Consider the following 20,841-nt stretch of genomic DNA (forward strand, 5'->3'; position numbering starts at 1 on the left):
ATAAAGCTAGAATCCAGGCTTGGGGATATATTCAGCCTGGAGCGGTATTAGAATGCTCACACTGGATTGATGAGATTGAAGCAGCAAAAGACCCCCTGGGAGAGAGTGGATAACTCTGCAGTGCAGTGAGCTGTCATTCAATCCCCTGAATCCTACCTGAGCCGTCATTCAATCCTCTGCTGTGCACGCCTGCAGCTCTTCTCTCCCCTCACTGGCTTTGCTGGGGCACCAGGGGCTATTGGCTCCCAGTGGTGTGAATAAATGCCAGTGATGAAGGAGCGGGTAGAGTGAATGGACACAGCAGCAGGGCATGGGAGCTGGAAAGGGAGGAGAATAAGTTGCCAGGAGCGCCAATGGGGGGCCCGAGGAGAGAAGATTAATGGCCACTCTGCAATTCCATTGCACAGAGCAGGCAAGTATAGACATGCTTATTTTTTTACTTTATTTTTTTCATTTTTACCTTTACAATCACTTTAAGTATAACACTGTTGTGGTATGTACTTTATTTAATGAGGCACCTCCACTGCCCAGGTAACACAATTACATACCGTATATACTCGAGTATAAACCGAGTTTTTCAGCACATTTTTTTGTGCCGAAAATGCCCCCCCTCGGCTTATACTCAAGACACCTTTTTGCGCCTGATCTCCCGGACTTTGTACTGGCCGGCCGTAGGTCCCCTGGACCCCAAACTTGGCACACATGTAGCCCAACTTTTCCTCTGTAAGTGTGCAAAGTTTGTTGTCTGGAAGACCTACGGTTGGGGAGCACCGATTTTTCAAATCTGGGCACCCCTTCCATAGACTCCCATGTTAAACATCAGTCTAGGCATGGGCACAGTGAGGCATGGGCACATGGACACAGTGAGGCATGCAGATGGACACCCTAGGCTTATACTAGAATCAATACGGTCTCCCAGTTTTTTGTGGTAAAATTAGGTGCTTCAGCTTATACTCGAGTAATTGTAAATTGGAATAGCATGTTGTGAAGGCATTTATATGACGGAAATTACACATTAAAAAGGAAAGCCCAGATTCTTTCTGCAGTAATCTGGGTTCTTGACTGCATAATGTGATCATCTTTGAATAGAAGATGTTTAAGTAATTTAGCTGCATTCACTGCAAAATGCTATGCCGTCTTGCCCAGTGTCACCTCCACTACTATACCTTCAATATTACCGAGTACTACGACAAAGACGATGAAATACCTGCATGCCCAGCTATTCTTTCAAGAATCCGTCCTCCGACAAGATCCCAGACAAGCAGTTCACCGCTGTTATTTCCAGACAGAACTGTGTGGCCATTCCAGCGAAAACACCTGAATAAAATGTAAACCAGAATAATGTGAAAACAGATTGTTTTATTAGAGGGATACCACTTAATCCACAGAATTTTGTTAAATCGAAATAAAGCCGATTACAAAGTATGACCACAGGGTAACAGAATTCTTTACGTTGTCCACCGACAGCATATGCTCTGTGGTTGAGCATCACCATCTGCATATACTGTAAACCAGGGATATGCAATTAGCGGACCTCCAGCTGTTGCCAAACTACAAGTCCCATCATGCCTCTGCCTCTGGGTTTCATGCTTGATGCTGTCAGAGTCACGCTATGCCTCATGGGACTTGTAGTTTGCCAACAGCTGGAGGTCCGCTAATTGCATATCCCTGCTGTAATCTGTAAGTTAAAGAGACTTCAAATTGAAAATGGCGCAGACTCTATAGACAGTCAGGAGTAGATATAACCAACCAAGCAAAGGGAAACCGTTTCTTAAATATTCTTGTATGCATACCCCAAACTACCTGCCAATTTGTTTACTTGTTGCATTTGCAAAGTGTTAGAGTGACATTTTTCCTACTGTAAACCAACTATTTAAACTTGCACACAAGTTGAACTGGATGGACTGGTATCTCTATTCCACCAGGTAATTGTGTAAAAGGACAATTTCACATTTTAGTTAGCTTCCCCCCTTCCTTGTCATTGTAACCTGCATAGTAAATGCTTGGCTTCATCCCAGTTCTGGAGATCTTCAATGTGTGGCCCTATCCTGGCTCTGCACAGCCTGTGCCACAGCCACTTCTGTGGGTCATACTCATGGTGGTTCTTGTTATTTTAGGGCCTGGCAGGGTACAATGCATACATCTCCAATAGCTTTCAAATCACTTTACTAAGGGCTAGTTCACACCAGACGCAGTTCCGTGTGCATTTTTTTCTGCACAAGATGCATGCACAGTGTTTTCTATGTATTCCAATGGCTCTATTTCACACCATGCAGTCAGTTTCCAGTTTCTGCACCGGAAACTGATTGCATGGTGTGAACAAGAGCCAACTAGAGCCATTGGAATACATGGAACACACTGTGCATGCATTTTTAGTGCAGAAAAAATGCACACAAAACTGTACGGAACTGTGTCTGGTGTGAACTGGCCCTAAAAGTAATATTGTCCTTAAGGATCAGTTCACACCAGACACAGTTCCGTACAGTTGTGTGTGCATTTTTTCTGCTCTAAAAATGCATGCACAACATTTTCCATGTATTCCAATGGCTCTAGTTCACACCATGCAGTCAGTTTCCAGGGCAGAAACTGACCGCATGGTGTGAACTAGGGAGATTCGCCCTTTGTATTTATCCGGCTATTGTCACCAGGGCAGAAGGTGACGGGAAATGGAAAAATTGTACAGGTTTTCATCAAAGCATGAATTGAGGCAAAACAATTGTCAGTCTAAGATTTCTTCTCCCTTCCTTTTGTGTCTAAGGGAAGTCTTCCCAAAGGGACACAGAAAAAAATCCCAAAAGCTGTTCTAAGCATTTTACTCTATCAAAAAAAAAAAAAAAAAAAAGTTTATGCTCATTACAGTGCATCCAGAAATTATTCACAGCGCTTCACTTTTTCCACATTGTTATGTTACAGCCTTATTCCAAAATAGATTAAATTCATTATTTTCCTCAAAATGCTAGAAACAATACCCCATAATGACAACGTTAAAGAAGCTTGTTTGATACTTTTGCAAATGTATTAAAAAAGAAAAAGTGAAAAAAAAAGTTACATGTACATAAGTATTTACACCCTTTGCCATGACACTCAAAATTGAGCTCAGGTGCATCCTGTTTCCACTGATCATCCTTGAGATGTTTCTATAACTTGATTGGAGTCCACCTGTGGTAAATGCAGTTGATATCACCCAATTTAGAAATGTACACACCTATCCCACGGTTAACAGTGCATGTCAGAGCACAAACCAAGCCATGAAGGCCAAGGAATTGTCTGTAGACCTCCGAGACAGGATTGCATCGAGGCACAGATCTGGGGAAGGTTACAGAAAAGTTTCTGCAGTATTGAAGGTCCCAATGAGTACAGTGGCCTCCATAATCCATAAATAGAAGAAGTTTAAAACCACCAGGACTCTTCCTTGAGCGGGCCGCCCGGCCAAACTGAGCAATCGGGCAAGAAGGGCCTTTAGTCAGGGAGGTGACCAAGAACCTGAGGGTCACTCTCCACAGAGAAACGCTGGAGTTCTTTTTAGAGAGGAGAACCTTCCAGAAGAACAACCATCTCTGCAGCACTCCACCTGTGGCCTGTGTGGTAGAGTGGCCAGATGACAGCCTGCCTGGAGTTTGCCAAAAGGCACCTGAAGAACTCTCAGACCATGAGAAACAAAATTCTCTGGTCTGATGAAACAAAGACTGTACTCTTTGGCCTTAATGGCAAGTGCCATGTCTTGAGAAAACCAGGCACCGCTCCATCACCTGGCCAATACCATCCCTACAGTGAAGCATGTTGGTGGCAGCATCAAGCTGTGGGGATGTTTTTTAGTAGCAGGAACTGGGAGACTAGTCAGGATTGAGGAAAAAATTAATGCAGCAATGTACAGAGACAGCCTTGATAAAAAAAGACCCTAAGCACACAGCCAAGATAACAAAGAAGTGGCTACGGGACAACTCTATGAATGTTCTTGAGCCAGAGCTCAGACTTGAACCCGATTGAACATCTCTGTAAGATCTGAAAATGGCTGTGCATCATACTCAAAAATACTTGAGGCTGTAATTGGTGTCAAAGGCTGTGAATACTTATGTACATGGGATTTTTTATTTTCAATAAATTTGCAAAGATTTCAAACTTTTTTCACTTTGTCATTATGGGGTATTGTTTGTAGAATTTTGAGGAAAATAATGAATTGAATCCATTTTGGAACAAGACTGTAACATAACAAAATGTGGAAAAAGTGAAGGGCTGTGAATATTTTCCGGACGCACTGTATATTTAAATAATTTAACTGCTGCCCCCACAAAATTTCCTACTGCCTACTTTCTTCCTATACTTACCCTAAATGATTCCCAGCCTGGTAACGAAAAGGTCAACAACGACAAAACTAAATCTGCACCCACCTCTAGTCCTCTCTTCTTAACCAAAACTGGGAATACCTGGTCCTACAATGTTACAACCTTCATTCTTCAACTTGTTTATTGACTCTTTGTATCTTAAAAATTGGTTGAAAAAGTTTTAACTAAACAAATGCTAGAATTTTCTGTTAAAACTTAATAACTACAACAAATAAACTATTTAATTGCTTGGTGTTCAAAATGCACAGTGACATTTTGCCAATAGAAGCATTCCTCTTAACCGGTTAACGCCCGCCGCATATACATATACGTCCACAGAATGGCACATACAGGCATATGGGCGTACATGTACGTCCCCGCCTTTCCGCGTGTTGGGGGTCTGATCGGGACCCCCCCCCCGGTACATTCGGCGGTCGGTAACCCGCGGGGAGCGATCCGGGACGAGGGCGCGGCTATTTGTTTCCAGCTCCCTGGAGCTGAAGAACGGGGAGAGCCGTATGTAAACACGGCTTCCCCGTGCTTCACTGTGGCGGCTGCATCGATCGAGTGATCCCTTTTATAGGGAGACTCGATCGATGATGTCAGACCTACAGCCACACCCCCCTACAGTTGTAAACACACACTAGGTGAACCCTAACTCCTACAGCGCCCCCTGTGGTTAACTCCCAAACTGCAACTGTCATTTTCACAATAAACAATGCAATTTAAATGCATTTTTTGCTGTGAAAATGACATTGGTCCCAAAAATGTGTCAAAATTGTCCGATGTGTCCGCCATAATGTCGCAGTCACGAAAAAAATCGCTGATCACAGCCATTAGTAGAAACAAAATATATAAAACTATGCCCTATTTTGTAAACGCTATAAATTTTGCGCAAACCAATCGATAAACGCTTATTGCGATTTTTTTTACCAAAAATAGGTAGAAGAATACGTATCGGCCTAAACTGAGGAAAAAAACATTTTTTATATATGTTTTTGGGGGATATTTATTATAGCAAAAAGTAAAAAATATTGCATTTTTTTCAAAATTGTCTCTCTATGTGATCAAATCCCACCAAAAAAGAGCTCTATTTGTGGGGAAAAAAGGACGCCAATTTTGTTTGGGAGCCACGTCGCACGACCGCGCAATTGTCTGTTAAAGCGACGCAGTGCCGAATCGCAAAACCTGGCCTGGGCATTTAGCTGCCTAAAGGTCCGGGGCTTAAGTGGTTAAAGTGTAAGTAACCCCCCCATCAATTTCAGCCAAGGAAGCTGCCATCTTTGCCTCTGTTTAATCTACAACTGCCATAATGCTGCACATGTGATCAGTTATGACACCAGCCATTGGATGGTTTGACAGTTTGGTTGAGAGCACAACCAATGGGAGTGTTACATTTCTGGCAAGTGCCGTAAATGAAACTGTGGATGGGTTTACTTCCGCTTTAAGGTGGATGTTTTACCTTTGAACTTCTCCTGATGGTAGAGAGGAGATGAGCATTCCAGTTTGAACATCAGTGATTTTTAGGCAGCCATCTTCTCCAGCTGAAAGCACATGTCTTTCATCTGAAAGTAAAACGTTGGTTAGCATTTAATTATCTGGCTTCATATATGATTATTATTGTACAAAAATAAAACTCTTGGGGAGCATTTGCCAGTCATTGTAGTGTGGCTTGCAGGTTAGACATGTTGTTCTCATATATCAATGTTCAGATTCATTCACTACTGTATTCTGCATGTTATCCAATGTATGGCTAGTGCCCTGGACAGCTGGGTTCAGTGAAGATCAAGTCACTGACCTGGAACAAGACATTAGTAGCACGCTTGTTCCAGGTATAAAGTACCGAAGCAAAAAGTGGCGAAACAGTGAGTCTAAGAACATAGATTCATGCATTGCACGAATCTATGTTATTATCGCCGCTGCCGCTGTTCTATTCAGATGTCGGCACTCATGTCCGGCCATCTGAATAACGGCAGCTGGTTGGCTGTACGGAAGTGCCTATCAGAGCCAACGGCTTTTTCGTTTGCGCCCCCCCAAAAATTTTGAGCACCAGCCGCCACTGCTCCTGTAAAAAAAAAAGATCCACATAAAATGTCTATACAAGCACCAACAGTTGCTATTCTTTTAGTGCACCATTCTGTAGGCTAGTAGGTCAACAGTGATGGGTTAATAAAGAGATCCAAAAGGTGGGGAGAGGGGAGGCCAGCTCAAGAAGTGAAAAATGTGAATGTTACAGATTTGGGACAACCAGGTGGAGAAGGCACCAAAAGTCATATGCGGGCCCCACTAGGTAGCTGCACCCTATTCAGGTTACTGACCTAAAGTCCATGGAAAGTACAAAAAAGCGCAGAAAGACAGTAGCTATACTTAGCCAAGCCAGATTCCATGTTAGATTCCTACTAAACATGAATTATAATGCATTTATACTTTGTGTCTAAATACAGTAGTTACAGCATAAAGAACTTAAGTTACATCCCCAGCAGTAGCCCAGCGTGGAAACCATACTTGGGTGTAAAAAGGAGACACAGCTTTGCTTTTTAAGCCCAGCCCAGCCCAGGGATTCTACAAAATCAGGTCTTGCCCTGGGGACACTACACTGCAAGGGTTAAATGCTTGTCAAGTTTAAGAGTAGGTGAAAAGGCTAACATTGACCATCCCCGATCCATCACTCTCCCCTCCCTCTGGCGATTGGGGCCCTGGGCAGTCCTTCAGCATCAACAACTATTAATCCTGCACTCTACATAGATGAGGTAGGAGTGCCTTACAGTACCCTATGGCCTTGTACACGCGATAGGTTAACCAGAGGACAACGGTCTGAATAACCATTGTCTTAGGTTAACCGATGAAGCTGACTGATGGTCCGTTGCGCCGACACACCATCAGTTAAAAAACCGATCGTGTCAGAACGCGGTGATGTAAAACACAACGACGTGCTGAAAAAAACGAAGTTCAATGCTTCCAAGCATGCGTCGACTTGATTCTGAGCATGCGCGGGTTTTTAACCAATGGCTTTGCATACTAACGATCGGTTTTGACCTATCGGTTACCATCCATAGGTTAAATTTTAAAGCAAGTTCTCATTTTTTTAACCTATGGATAAATAACCTATGGGGCCCACACACGATCGGTTTGGACTGATGAAAACGGTCCTTCAGACCGTTGTCCTCTGGTTAACCTATCGTGTGTACGAGGCCTAAAGCAGTTGTATACCCTTTTTATTAAAGGGTCACTAAAGGAAAAAATTTTTTTAGCTGAAATGACTGTTTACAGGGCATAGAGACATAATAGTTAACTGATTCCTTTTAAAAATGATTAAAAATAGATAAAAAAACAATCATATAATGTGCCTGCAGTGTAGTTTCGTTTTTGCTGTTGTTTGCTGGTTCTCTGATGTACAGAGAGCCACTAGAGGGCAGTCAGCCAATAGAGAGCAGTGATACTTTGTCTAAAACTCCTCAGCACCAATCCAGTTTCGTTTTACACACAGCTCCTTGATTAGTGACCACCGTGAGAAATCTCCCAGTAGTGTGGTTATCAGGAAAAAGGCAACCAGGAAGTGTCCAGAACAGAGAGGATTTACAGCAACATCAAAGCAAAAACAAACAATGAGGACATGAAACCAGGACTGCAGCAAGGTAAAGGAAGCTATTTAGCTAAAAAAAAAAATTCCTTTAGTGACCCTTTAACTTTGACCTAGAGGCAAGCCTATAATAAGGCTTACCTGTAGGTAAAAAGAATATCTCCTAAAACTGTACGGTTTAGGAGATATTCCCCTTGCATGCAGCCGCTGACTCATGCGCTCTGAGTTCCTGGCTGAAAGGTCCGATAGACGCCGGACCTTGCCGAAAGGAAGTCTCCCGTGCGCATGCGCGGGAGTGACAACATCGCAGCTCCGGCCACTCACAGCGCCGGAGCTGTGATATCCAGAAACACACCGAGGGAAAATGTCCATGTGAGATACTGACGCATTGTTTAAAGGCAAGTATTTAAAAATGAGCTAGTATGCTAGTATGTACGCCGCCAGTGTCCCGCAATCGGGTCACAGAGCTGAAGAACAGGGAGCGGTAAGTGTAAACAAACTATTCCCCGTTCTTCCTAGTGTGACTGCCACTGATCGTCTGTTCCCTGTCATAGGGAATGATGATCAATGACGTCACACGCAAAGCCACACCCCCAAACAGTAGTAAACACTCCCTAGGAAACACTTAACCCCTTCAGCGCCCCCTACAGGTTAACCCCTTCACTGCCAGTGTAATTTTCACAGTAATCAGTGCATTTTTATAGCACTTTTCGCTGTAAAAATTACAATGGCCCCAAAATAGTGTCAAAAGTGTCTGATGTGTCTGCCATAATGTCGCAGTCACGAAAAAAAAAAAAAACGCTGATCACCGCCATTAGTAGTAAAAAAAAAAAAAAAAATATTAATAAAAATTACATAAAACTATCCCCTATTTTGTAAACGCTATAACTTTTGTGCAAACCAAACGCTTATTGCGATTTGTTTTACCGAAAATATGTAGAAAAATACATATTGGCCTAAACTGAGGAAAATAATTTATTTTTTTATATATTTTTGGGGGATATTTATTATAGCAAAAAGTAAAAAATATTGCATTTTTTTTTTTAAATTGCTCTATTTTTGTTTATAGCACAAAAAAAAACAAAAAAAAAACGCAGAGGTGATCAAATACCACCAAAAGAAAGCTCTATTTGTGGGAAAAAAAGGATGTCAATTTTGTTAGGGAGCCAAGTCGCACGACCATGCAATCATCAGTTAAAGCGACGCAGTGCGGAATCGCAAAAAGGGGCCTGGTCCTTTATCTGCATATTGGTCCGGGGCTTAAGTGGTTAAAGAGGCTTTGTGGGACTGGTTGCACTGCTGGAGTGAGGAATAAGGCATTACTCCTTATTTCAGTGCCCCTAGACTGAACAAGCAGTTAGCCCTTGCAGTGCAGGGATAAGCTCTGTACTGCAAGGGTAGATTTTGAGCCAATCCCTGGAGTTAAATAGTTCTGCTTTTTTTGTAATAAACTGCGTGTCTAAAGTAAACTCTGAACTAGTGTTCTTCTGCGAGTGTTATTACTTATATCCTGTAATAGGAAGTGCTTCCATCTGGTCTTTTGAGTGTTAATTTATATCAAGAACCAAGTTCATAAAAGTAAATCCTAAATAAATAAAAGTGACAAAAAAGGTGAAAAAATTAAGTGCAACAAGCTGTGATGCACTGACCATATATCACATGGATCAGTGCAACATAAAATGTCAAAGTCGTTCTCAAACATAAATATGTGAATCCATTGATTGAAGTGATCAAAATGTGTTTCAGTGTCCCCCCTCCCCCCCCCAGTAATAGCTGCTCACCTCTGAGCGTGTGACCTCATATTTAACCACTTAAGGACCGAGCCTCTTTTTCAGATATGTTTTTTTTGCTAGAAAATTACTTAGAACCCCCAAACATTATAAAAAATATTTTCAACACCCTAGAGAATAAAATGGCAGTCATTGCAATACTTTATGTCACACCGTATTTGCACAGCGGTCTTAAAAGCGCACTTTTTTTTGAAAAAAATACACTTTTTCTTATAAAAAAAAAATAAGACAACGCTAAATTTAGCCCAATTTTTATTTTTTATATTGTGAAAAGATATTACGCAGAGTAAATTGATACCCAACATGTCACGCTTCAAAATTGTGCCCATTCGTGGAATGGCGTCAAACGTTTACCCTTAAATATCTCCATAGGAGACGTTTAAAAAATTCTACAGGTTGCATGTTCTGAGTTACAGAGAAGGGCTAGAATTATTGCTCTCGCTCCAACGATCGTGGCGATACCTCACATGTGTGGTTTAAACACCGTTTTCATATGCGGGCGCTGATCACGTATGCGTTCACTTCTGCACGCAAGATCAGCGGGACAGGGCGTGTTTAAAAAAGTATTTTTTTTCTCATTTTACCTTTAATTTTTTACACTGTTCTTTAAAAAAAAAAAAATTGTGTCACTTATTCCTATTACAAGGAATGTAAACATCCCTTGTAATAGAAAGAAGCATGACAGGTCCTCTAAAATATGAGATCTGGGGTCCTCAGATCTCATAGTTACACAAAAATGCAATAAAAAAAATTAAAAATAAATTGGCATTTGAAAAAATGACCAAAAAAAAAATATTGCCCTTTAAGAGCTATGGGCGGAAGTGACGTTTTGATGTTGCTTCCACCCTGCTATGGTATAGAGATGGGTGGGGGTCATCTTGCCCTCACTCTTATCCATACCAAGCAGGAGAGAGGACCCGATCGCCTCCGCCGCTACCGACGGCCTCAATGTAAGTGGCGGAGGGCACGGGAAAGCGGCAGGAGGGGGGCCCTCTCCTGACAACAGTGATCTTGCTGCGAATCCGCCGCAGAGACCACCATTATCGCAAACCAGACCACCGGCTGAAGACGAGGATATCTGGGTTACGGCAGCTAGCTGCTGCCATAACAGAGATATCCCTCTTCAAAGAAAGGACGTATATAGTCGTGCGGCAGTCCGGAAGTGGTTAAGCTCGGTCAAAACACGCATATGAATCACTGTGGATTCTATGATAACTGCGGGATCCCAAGCTGCTCAATAATGAAGTTTCCTCATATGTAAACAGTAGGAAAGAAGGCTCGATAGTGTGATATTGTTTTTTTAAGGCACAAATTTATTATACAAACGGCCCCAATACAGGGTACTCACATGGACAGTGTAAGAAACAGCGGGTCCATCTCACAGTGGAGGAACCTACAACCTCAAAAAATAAAAGTAAAAGGTCTCTCGCGCTACTAGTGAGTAAATATGAGTGTGGGGAAGTCCAAATGACAAAAGCTGCTAGATCAAATGGTGTTCACTGTACACGTAAAATGAATAAATTGGAAAGTGATCTTGCGCTAAAGATATAAAACCAATACATACAAACTACAACTAATGCAAATGTGTGGTAAAGTGCTGACTATACAGTGTCAAATAAATAAATAAGATGAGCATACATTTGCTGACCCACAAACAGATAATGATGCAATATATGAAAGTGATTATATATATATATATATATATGAAGAAGTGTCACTGTGCAAATATAGAGAAAGTGCAAAGCCTGACAAAAAGTGCACAACTGCTGCAGGACGGAGAGATCGTAAGGGGTAAAGGAGAGAAGCAATGATATTCTGATCCTGGCATTTTAACATCAAAGAGGAGTGGAAGAGTATTAATTGATGTGCCTATTTTATATATCTGTAAGGTGAGAGTTCTGAGAGACTGGTGAAGAAGAGACACCATGGTTCAATACTACAATTAAGGATACACCCCCATCAAGAATTTGGAGACACTGGAGGATTTGTCCCCTTATACATTATATGGGACGTTTTCAAACTTTACTCTCACTCACTCGTTTACATTTTTTATACTTTTTTTTTATATATTGCATTATTGAACCATTCATTCATATATTGTGTGCATTGGTGCACTCGTGCACGTTTAGCACTTTTTTTGCAATTTTTGGCACTTTTCTTGCAGTTGTGCACTTTGTCAGGTTTTGCACTTTCTCTATATTTGCACAGTGACACTTCATATATATATTTTCGATCACTTTCATATATTGTATCATTATCTGTTTGTGGGTCAGCATATGTATGCTCATCTTATTTATTCATTTATTTTATGAGCCGTTTTGACACTGTATAGACAGCACTTTACCACACATTTGCATTAGTTGTAGTTTGTATGTATTGGTTTTATATCTTTACCGCAAGATCACTTTCCAATTTATACAACCTCAACAAGTCCCCGGCTTTTTAAGCTTTGAATAGAGCGGTGCACTGATGCACCAGACCCATGTGAGTACCCGGAACTGTTTGTATAATAAATTTGTGCCTTAAATTATATCACACGGTCAAGCCTTCTTTCCTACGGATTACATAGGAGGAAACTGCATTTTTTTCACCTTTTGTCACTTTTATTTATTTAGAATTTACTTTTATAAACTTGGTTTTGTCCATTTTTATCATGTTAGTTTGATCTTGAAGGGAATTGATCTATATAAATCACAAGAATATATATCACTATATCATTTTTTATTTAAGCAGTGGTATGTACTTTTGCACATTATAGCATCCTATAGCACTATTGACACTGTTTTATGATGGCCGATATAGCAGTATAATAATATGTAGATAGCGCAGCACAAATTTCTTTTTTTTCTATGCATTCTAACGGCTATATGGGACGTGATTATTGCCAGCAGCTAGCTGTCCATATCATTTTTACTAAGTAGGTAGCTCACAAGACTTTTATATTTTACTTAAAATTAGGGCTGTGGAAATTAAAGATTAATTCCTCGATTAATCGTAAATTTTTTTGATCGGTACTAGTGGTACAACGAATCGTAAATGATCCGTGATCCGAACGGATCACCATATGCGGATCGGCACACCACGTGATCCGCGGAGCTCCACTGCTGCCTTCGGCCATAGGAAAGGCCGGGGCTTTGGCCTAGCTCCTGGAGTAGCGGCCATCTTGACGTCATCACCCGGCATCAACTGCTCGTGTTCGGCCGGCTTCTCTGGTAAGACTGAGCAAGTACTAATCTTCCTATAAAGTGAGGGAGATGTGGACCATATTACGCGGGGGGAGACGCCTGTGAATATTACGGCGGGGGGGGGGGGGGACGCCTGTGGATATTACGGCGGGGGGGGGAGACGCCTGTGGATATTACGGCGGGGGGAAGACGCCTGTGGATATCACGGCGGGGGGAAGACGCCTGTGGATATCGCAGCGGGGGGAGACGCCTGTGGATATCGCAGCGGGGGGAGACGCCTGTGGATATCGCAGCGGGGGGAGACGCCTGTGGATATCGCAGCGGGGGGAGACGCCTGTGGATATCGCAGCGGGGGGAGACGCCTGTGGATATCGCAGCGGGGGGAGACGCCTGTGGATATCGCAGCGGGGGGAGACGCCTGTGGATATCGCAGCGGGGGGAGACGCCTGTGGATATCGCAGCGGGGGGAGACGCCTGTGGATATCGCAGCGGGGGGAGACGCCTGTGGATATCGCAGCGGGGGGAGACGCCTGTGGATATCGCAGCGGGGGGAGACGCCTGTGGATATCGCAGCGGGGGGAGACGCCTGTGGATATCACAGCGGGGGGAGACGCCTGTGGATATCACAGCGGGGGGAGACGCCTGTGGATATCACAGCGGGGGGAGACGCCTGTGGATATCACAGCGGGGGGAGACGCCTGTGGATATCACAGCGGGGGGAGACGTCTGTGGATATCACAGCGGGGGGAGACGCCTGTGGATATCACAGCGGGGGGAGACGCCTGTGGATATCACAGCGGGGGAAAAATCTGTGGATATTACAGTGGTGGAGATGTCTGTGGATATTACAGTGGGGACTATATATGGCGGTGATTCGAAAAACGTATGTGCGTTATAATTGTTCGAAATTAGTCGATTAAAAAAAATCGATTAATCAAAACACGAAAATTTTATTCAGTAACAGCCCTACTTAAAATAAATTACCAGGACTCAGAGCAACATCAAAAATGGGTCCATTGTGGCAAGGCAGCTGATGTAATATGGATGAATCTGCAATATCCCAAATGCTCACAGTGCCTTCTTTAGTTCCTGATACCAGCAATGATCCATCAGAGCTCGCATTGATTGTGTTTACCTGTAAACAAGAGATTTCGGTAAACTTTGGTTGCTTTTGACAAAACAAATAATTTCCCTTCTGTCAATGTTTTAATAAACCACCTCTTTACTGCAATCTCTGAATCAGAGGACCATTAGAGCCTGATACTTCAGAGTCATTACTGTGCTAAAATGGTACACTAAGTAAATAATCAGACCTATTAACATTACATGAGGAACAAACCAACACAGCAAAACAAACCTCCATGTCTCCATACTGTATCTTTTGCATTATATTTGTGGATTAATGTAGAAGACATGGTATTTTTTTTACCTGTAGCAATCCTGATGAGCCAGTGTACTTATCTTTTGAATGTCTATATAAAAATGAAACTCATAAAGGTTGATTAGTATAATACCTATCAGAAACATTTCCCCTTTCAAACTCTGCAGAGACCCCTGTTTCACCCGGCATCTTCAAAGGCCAAGTTCACCTTTAAAAGAAAAAAAAAAAAGAAAATAAATGCACATTTCTTTGTAGGCAAAAGAATGTGTATTTTTTTCTCTGGAGCCTGCAAGGGCATTGCACTCACGATCCACAGATGACATGTGAAATGTCAGGCTCCTGCAGAATCTCAGTATAGCCGACGGCCTGAATTCCCATTTGGGCAGGCAGGTGAGGAGAGAAGATCCCCTACTCGCTGTCACAGTGGAGGGGGGGGGGGGGCAGGCATGTGCTCTGTGGTAACATGTTAAACCCTAAATGCGGGTATAACATGTAACATGTTACAAAAGGTGAACTTATCCTTTAACCACTTGCTGACCAGCCGCTGTGATTATACTGTGGCAGGTTGGCTCTATTACGCAAATCACCATAGCTGTGGATCGGTTTGTGTAATGGATACAGTGAGCGCCGGAGCGGATGTGCATGACCGGCAGCTGCGATGGACGCCGGCTACCCGCGATCACTCACAGAAAACCAGAATGGGGATCTGTCAATGTAAAGAAACAGATCACCGTTCTGTCAGTGGAGTAGCGAGAGATGGTCTGTTCCTAGTGATCAAGAACAGCAATCTTTTTTCTCCTCCAGTCAGTACACCCCCCCCCCCACAGTTAGAAACACCTCTCCGGGATCACATTTAACCCCTTGATCACCACTAGTGAACCCCTTCCCTGCCAGTGTCATTTATACAGTAATCAGCACATTTTTATAGCACTGATCGCTGTATAAATGTCAATGGTCCCAAAAAAGTGTCTAAAGTGTCCGTTCTGTCCGCCGCACTGCCGCAGTCCTGCTAAAAATCACTGATCACCGCAATTACTAGTAAAAAAATAAATAAAAATGCCATAAATATATCTCTTATTTTGTAGACGCTAAAGCTTTTGCGCAAACCAATCAATATACGCTTATTGCGATTTTTTTAACAAAAATATGTAGAATAATACATATTGGCCTAAACTGAGGAAGAAAATAGTAGTTTTATATGTTTATAGCGCAAAAAAAAAAAAGTTGCAGAGGTGATCAAATACCACCAAAAGAAAGCTCTCTTTGTCGATAAAAAAGGATCAATATTGTTTGGGTAACAGCATCACATGACCACGAAACGGTCAGTTAAAGCAACACAGTGCCATTTTGCAATAAATGGTCTTGTCATTAAAGGGGAAAAAGTGGTTAAAACAGCAGACCAGCGGGATCAGCTGACCCCATTTTAGATGACAATTTGTTGGTACTTTCACAATTATTTTTATAAGTAAAAGGTTTTTAATGCATGTAGTGTATTGCTGCTCAACTATTTTACAAATGATCATTGTGAAGGGGGGGGGGGGGATACCAACCAGTGATAGAATAGTGTATAGATAGACATACACCATTTATACTTCATAATGTTGGTTAGATTCATAATACTTTCATACAAAATGAATAAGTAATGACATTGCTGTCACTGTATATGGAAGTTGATTGCTCAACAGCATATGTAGTCTATTAGAAATCAATGTTAATCCATAAGAAATGCTTTTAAGAAGCACTTATTTATATTAAATTTTGATGAAGTGCAGCCAACCACTAGAGGTTATCTGAGGACCAGACACGCTAATGTTGAGCCTAACTGACAATGAAAATGTCCAGACAATATGATCAGTGTGTGGTCCACACCATGTGTTGGCTCCACTGGTAATGATGAATTATCGATGGCTACAAGCACTGTGTACAACTGGAAAGCAGGACATAGTCTGTGCAAAAATGGATGCCTCAATATACACATGAAATTGAACAAATGACATGAAGCTTAGCGGTTTTACATGTACAGTATATTAAAAAAGAGGGAAAGATGACAGATTTCTTTAAAACTAAACTTGTGCCAAGAAAGTTATGTAGGGTGTCATTGCCGATCACTCCTTCTGAAAAAACTAGCTACCCAACTGGTCCCTTACTTATCATACCTTTTAATTACAGGCCAAAAAAAAAAATGCACTGACACTTTTTAAATGACAATTGCACGGTCATGCAACGCTGTACCCAAACAACATTTTTAACATTTTGTTCCCACTGGGGATCAACACTGGGGGTTTTATGTTCTGCTAAAGAAAAAAAAAAAAAAGACCAAAAGTTTTTCTTTGTTTCGGTTAACAAAACTTTGTAAATAAGTATGTTTTCTCCTTCACTGATAGGCACTGATGAGGCTGCACTGACGGGCACTAATATGTGGCACTGAGGGGCACACATAGGTGGCACGGAAAGAGGACACTGATGGACACCGATAGATGCCACTGATGGGCATATTGATAAGGAGGCACTGGCAGGCATTAATGATGGGCACTAATTGGTATCCCTGACGCAAGTGAGGAAAAACCGATACACTGCTTTTCAGGTTTACACCGTGATCAGTTGTGATTGGACATCGCTGATCACATGGTAAAGAGCCTCTGTCGGAGACTCTTTACCTAGATTGGAGTTGCGGTGTGTCAGACTGACACACCAAACAATCGCCGTGCTGCGCGCCGGTTCGTTATCCTGATCACTACATATGATGTCCGGTCAGGATAACTAACTAACAGGTCAATCCATGTATGGACAGGCTGATTGTACCCAAGATGATCCATCAATCGACTTGGGTACAACCAGCCATCAGATATTTTTACATATATTTACTGCCGGTGGCTAGAGCTGCTAACAGTAATCACTGTGTTCTGTAAGCTGGGAATGCCCCCTGGTGAGAGAACACCATAGCGCTGCGCAAAGTACTCAATCGATTTTCTTTGCTTACACCCGTGGAAAGAAAGAAAATCGAGGCTCATCTATGGGCTGCTTAAAGTATTAAAGTGGAACTAAGCTCTCTCAATTAACATTAACTATTTCTAATCCTTATGCTGCTAGCCTAAGTAAATAAATAGCAAATTACATTATATTTTAAAAAAATCTAATAAAAAAAAAAAAAGATAGAGTATATATATATATATATATATATATATATATATATATATATATATATATATATATATATATACATACATACATACATACATACATATATACATATATACATACACACACACACATACATACAGTGGGGATCGAAAGTTTGGGCACCCCAGGTAAAAATTTGTATTAATGTGCATAGCGAAGCCAAGGAAAGATGGAAACATCTCCAAAAGGCATCAAATTACAGATTAGACATTCTTAGAATATGTCAAAAAAATTAGATTAAATTTCCATCATTTACACTTTCAAAATGACAGAAAACAAAAAAATTGCGTCTGCAAAAGTGAATATCTTGTACTGCCCCCTTTGGCAAGTATCACAGCTTGTAAACGCTTTTTGTAGCCAGCCAAGAGTCTTTCAATTCTTGTTTGAGGTATCTTTGCCCATTCTTCCTTACAAAAGTCTTCCAGTTCTTTGAGATTTCTGGGCTGTCTGTCACGCACTGCTCTTTTAAGGTCTATCCATAGATTTTCAATTATGTTGAGATCAGGAGATTGTGAAGGCCATGGCAAAACCTTCAGTTTACGCCTCTTGATGTAATCCCCCGTGGATTTTGAGGTGCGTCTAGGATCATTACTATCCATTTGTAGAAGCCATCCTCTCTTTAACTTCAGCTTTTTCACAGATGGCATCAAGTTACCATCCAAAATTTGCTAAAATTTTATTGAATCCATTTTTCCTTCTACTCGTGAAATGTTCCCTGTGCCACTGGCTGCAATACAACCCCAAAGCATGATTGATCCACCCCCATGCTTAACAGTTGGACAGAGGTTCTTTTCATTAAATTGTGTCCCCCTTCTTCTCCAAACGTACCTTTGCTCATTCCGGCCAAAAAGTTCTATTTTAACCTCATCGGTCCACAGAACTTGTTTCCAAAATGCATCAGGCTTGTCTATATGTTCATTTGCAAAGTTCAAACGCTGATTTTTGTGGTGAGGACGTAGAAGAGGTTTTCTTCTGATGACTCTTCCATGAAGACCATATTTGTACAAGTATCTCTTTATAGTGGAATAGTGTACCACAACTCTAGTGTCTGCCAGATTTTTCTGGAGGGATCGTGCAGACAAACGTGGGTTTTGAATTGCTTTTCTCACAATCCTGCGAGCTGTTCTGTCTGATATTTTTCTTAGTCTTCCAGATCTTGCTTTAACTTCCACTGCTCCTGATGACTGCCATTTCTTAATTACATTCCGAACATCGACATCTGAAAACACTTTGCTATCTTCTTATAGCCTTCTCCAGCTTTGTGAGCGCCAACTATTTTCACTTTCAGTTTTCTAGACAACTGCTTAGAAGAACCCATGGTGCTGATTGTTGGGGCAAGGTCAGAGGAGTCTGGGCATTTAAAACCTTTGAGATTGACATCAACTGGTCTTCCTAGACGATGATTGAAAACAATCCATGACACTGGCAGGTCTCAGCTTTGCAAAGAGGGCAGTGCATGCTATAAATTCTGCAGGGTGCCCAAACTTTTTCAGACGCCATTTTTTTGTTTTCTGTAATCTTGAAAGTGTAAATGATGGAAATAAAATCTAACTTTTTTTTACATATTATAAGAATGTCTAATCTGTAATTTGATGCCTTTTGGAGACTTTTCCATCTTTCCTTGGCTTCGTTATGCACATTAATACAAATTTTTACCTGGGGTGCCCAAACTTTCGATCCCCACTGTGTATATTATATATATATATATATATATATATATATATATATATATATATATATATATATATACATACACAGGTGGTTCTCAAAAAATTAGCATATTGTGATAAAGTTCATTATTTTCTGTAATGTACTGATAAACATTAGACTTTCATATATTTTAGATTCATTACACACAACTGAAGTAGTTGATGATTTTGGCATACAGCTCATGAAAACCCAAAATTCCTATCTCAAAAAATTAGCATATCATGAAAAGGTTCTCTAAACGAGCTCTTGGCCTAATCATCTGAATCAACTAATCAACTCTAAACACCTGCAAAAGATTCCTGAGGCTTTTAAAAACTCCCAGCCTGGTTCATTACTCCAAACCGCAATCATGGGTAAGACTGCAGACCTGACTGCTGTCCAGAAGGCCATCATTGACACCCTCAAGCAAGAGGGTAAGACACAGAAAGAAATTTCTGAACAAATAGGCTGTTCCCAGAGTGCTGTATCAAGGCACCTCAGTGGGAAGTCTGTGGGAAGGAAAAAGTGTGGCAGAAAATGCTGCACAACGAGAAGAGGTGACCGGACCCTGAGGAAGATTGTGGAGAAGGACCGATTCCAGACCTTGGGGGACCTGCGGAAGTCTGGAGTAGAAACATCCAGAGCCACCGTGTACAGGCGTATGCAGGAAATGGGCTACAGGTGCCGCATTCCCCAGGTCAAGCCACTTTTGAACCAGAAACAGCGGCAAAAGCGCCTGACCTGGGCTGCAGAGAAGCAACACTGGACTGTTGCTCAGTGGTCCAAAGTACTTTTTTCGGATGAAAGCAAATTTTGCATGTCATTCGGTAATCAAGGTGCCAGAGTCTGGAGGAAGACTGGGGAGAGGGAAATGCCAAAATGCCTGAAGTCCAGTGTCAAGTACCCACAGTCAGTGATGGTCTGGGGTGCCATGTCAGCTGCTGGTGTTGGTCCACTGTGTTTTATCAAGGGCAGGGTGAATGCAGCTAGCTATGAGGAGATTTTGTAGCACTTCATGCTTCCATCTGCTTCCATCTGCTGAAAAGCTTCACTTGCTCACAGTGCCAAAACCACTGGTAAATGGTTTACTGACCATGGTATTACTGTGCTCAATTGGCCTGCCAACTCTCCTGACCTGAGCCCCATAGAGAATCTGTGGGATATTGGGAAGAGAAAGTTGAGAGACGCAAGACCCAACACTCTGGATGAGTGCTGTATCAAGGCACCTCAGTGGGAAGTCTGTGGGAAGGAAAAAGTGTGGCAGAAAATGCTGCACAACGAGAAGAGGTGACCGGACCCTGAGGAAGATTGTGGAGAAGGACCGATTCCAGACCTTGGGGGACCTGCGGAAGTCTGGAGTAGAAACATCCAGAGCCACCGTGTACAGGCGTATGCAGGAAATGGGCTACAGGTGCCGCATTCCCCAGGTCAAGCCACTTTTGAACCAGAAACAGCGGCAAAAGCGCCTGACCTGGGCTGCAGAGAAGCAACACTGGACTGTTGCTCAGTGGTCCAAAGTACTTTTTTCGGATGAAAGCAAATTTTGCATGTCATTCGGTAATCAAGGTGCCAGAGTCTGGAGGAAGACTGGGGAGAGGGAAATGCCAAAATGCCTGAAGTCCAGTGTCAAGTACCCACAGTCAGTGATGGTCTGGGGTGCCATGTCAGCTGCTGGTGTTGGTCCACTGTGTTTTATCAAGGGCAGGGTGAATGC

At 42.1% G+C, this 20,841-nt stretch overlaps 1 protein-coding gene across 1 annotated transcript in view; it reads right to left on the minus strand.

The window, feature by feature from the left end:
- Nucleotides 1-20,841, minus strand: part of NSMAF (neutral sphingomyelinase activation associated factor) — a 158,286-nt gene that overhangs the window by 4,234 nt on the left and 133,211 nt on the right. The window contains exons 28-30 of the mRNA XM_040354247.1: nt 13,862-14,012; nt 5,785-5,887; nt 1,208-1,317 (exon numbers count right to left, since the gene is read on the minus strand). Of these exons, the coding sequence (XP_040210181.1) occupies nt 1,208-1,317; nt 5,785-5,887; nt 13,862-14,012 (364 nt within the window). The remainder of the gene's footprint in view (nt 1-1,207; nt 1,318-5,784; nt 5,888-13,861; nt 14,013-20,841) is intronic.

Source organism: Rana temporaria, chromosome 5 (assembly GCF_905171775.1).
Source record: "Rana temporaria chromosome 5, aRanTem1.1, whole genome shotgun sequence".
Classification (NCBI taxonomy): domain Eukaryota; kingdom Metazoa; phylum Chordata; class Amphibia; order Anura; family Ranidae; genus Rana; species Rana temporaria.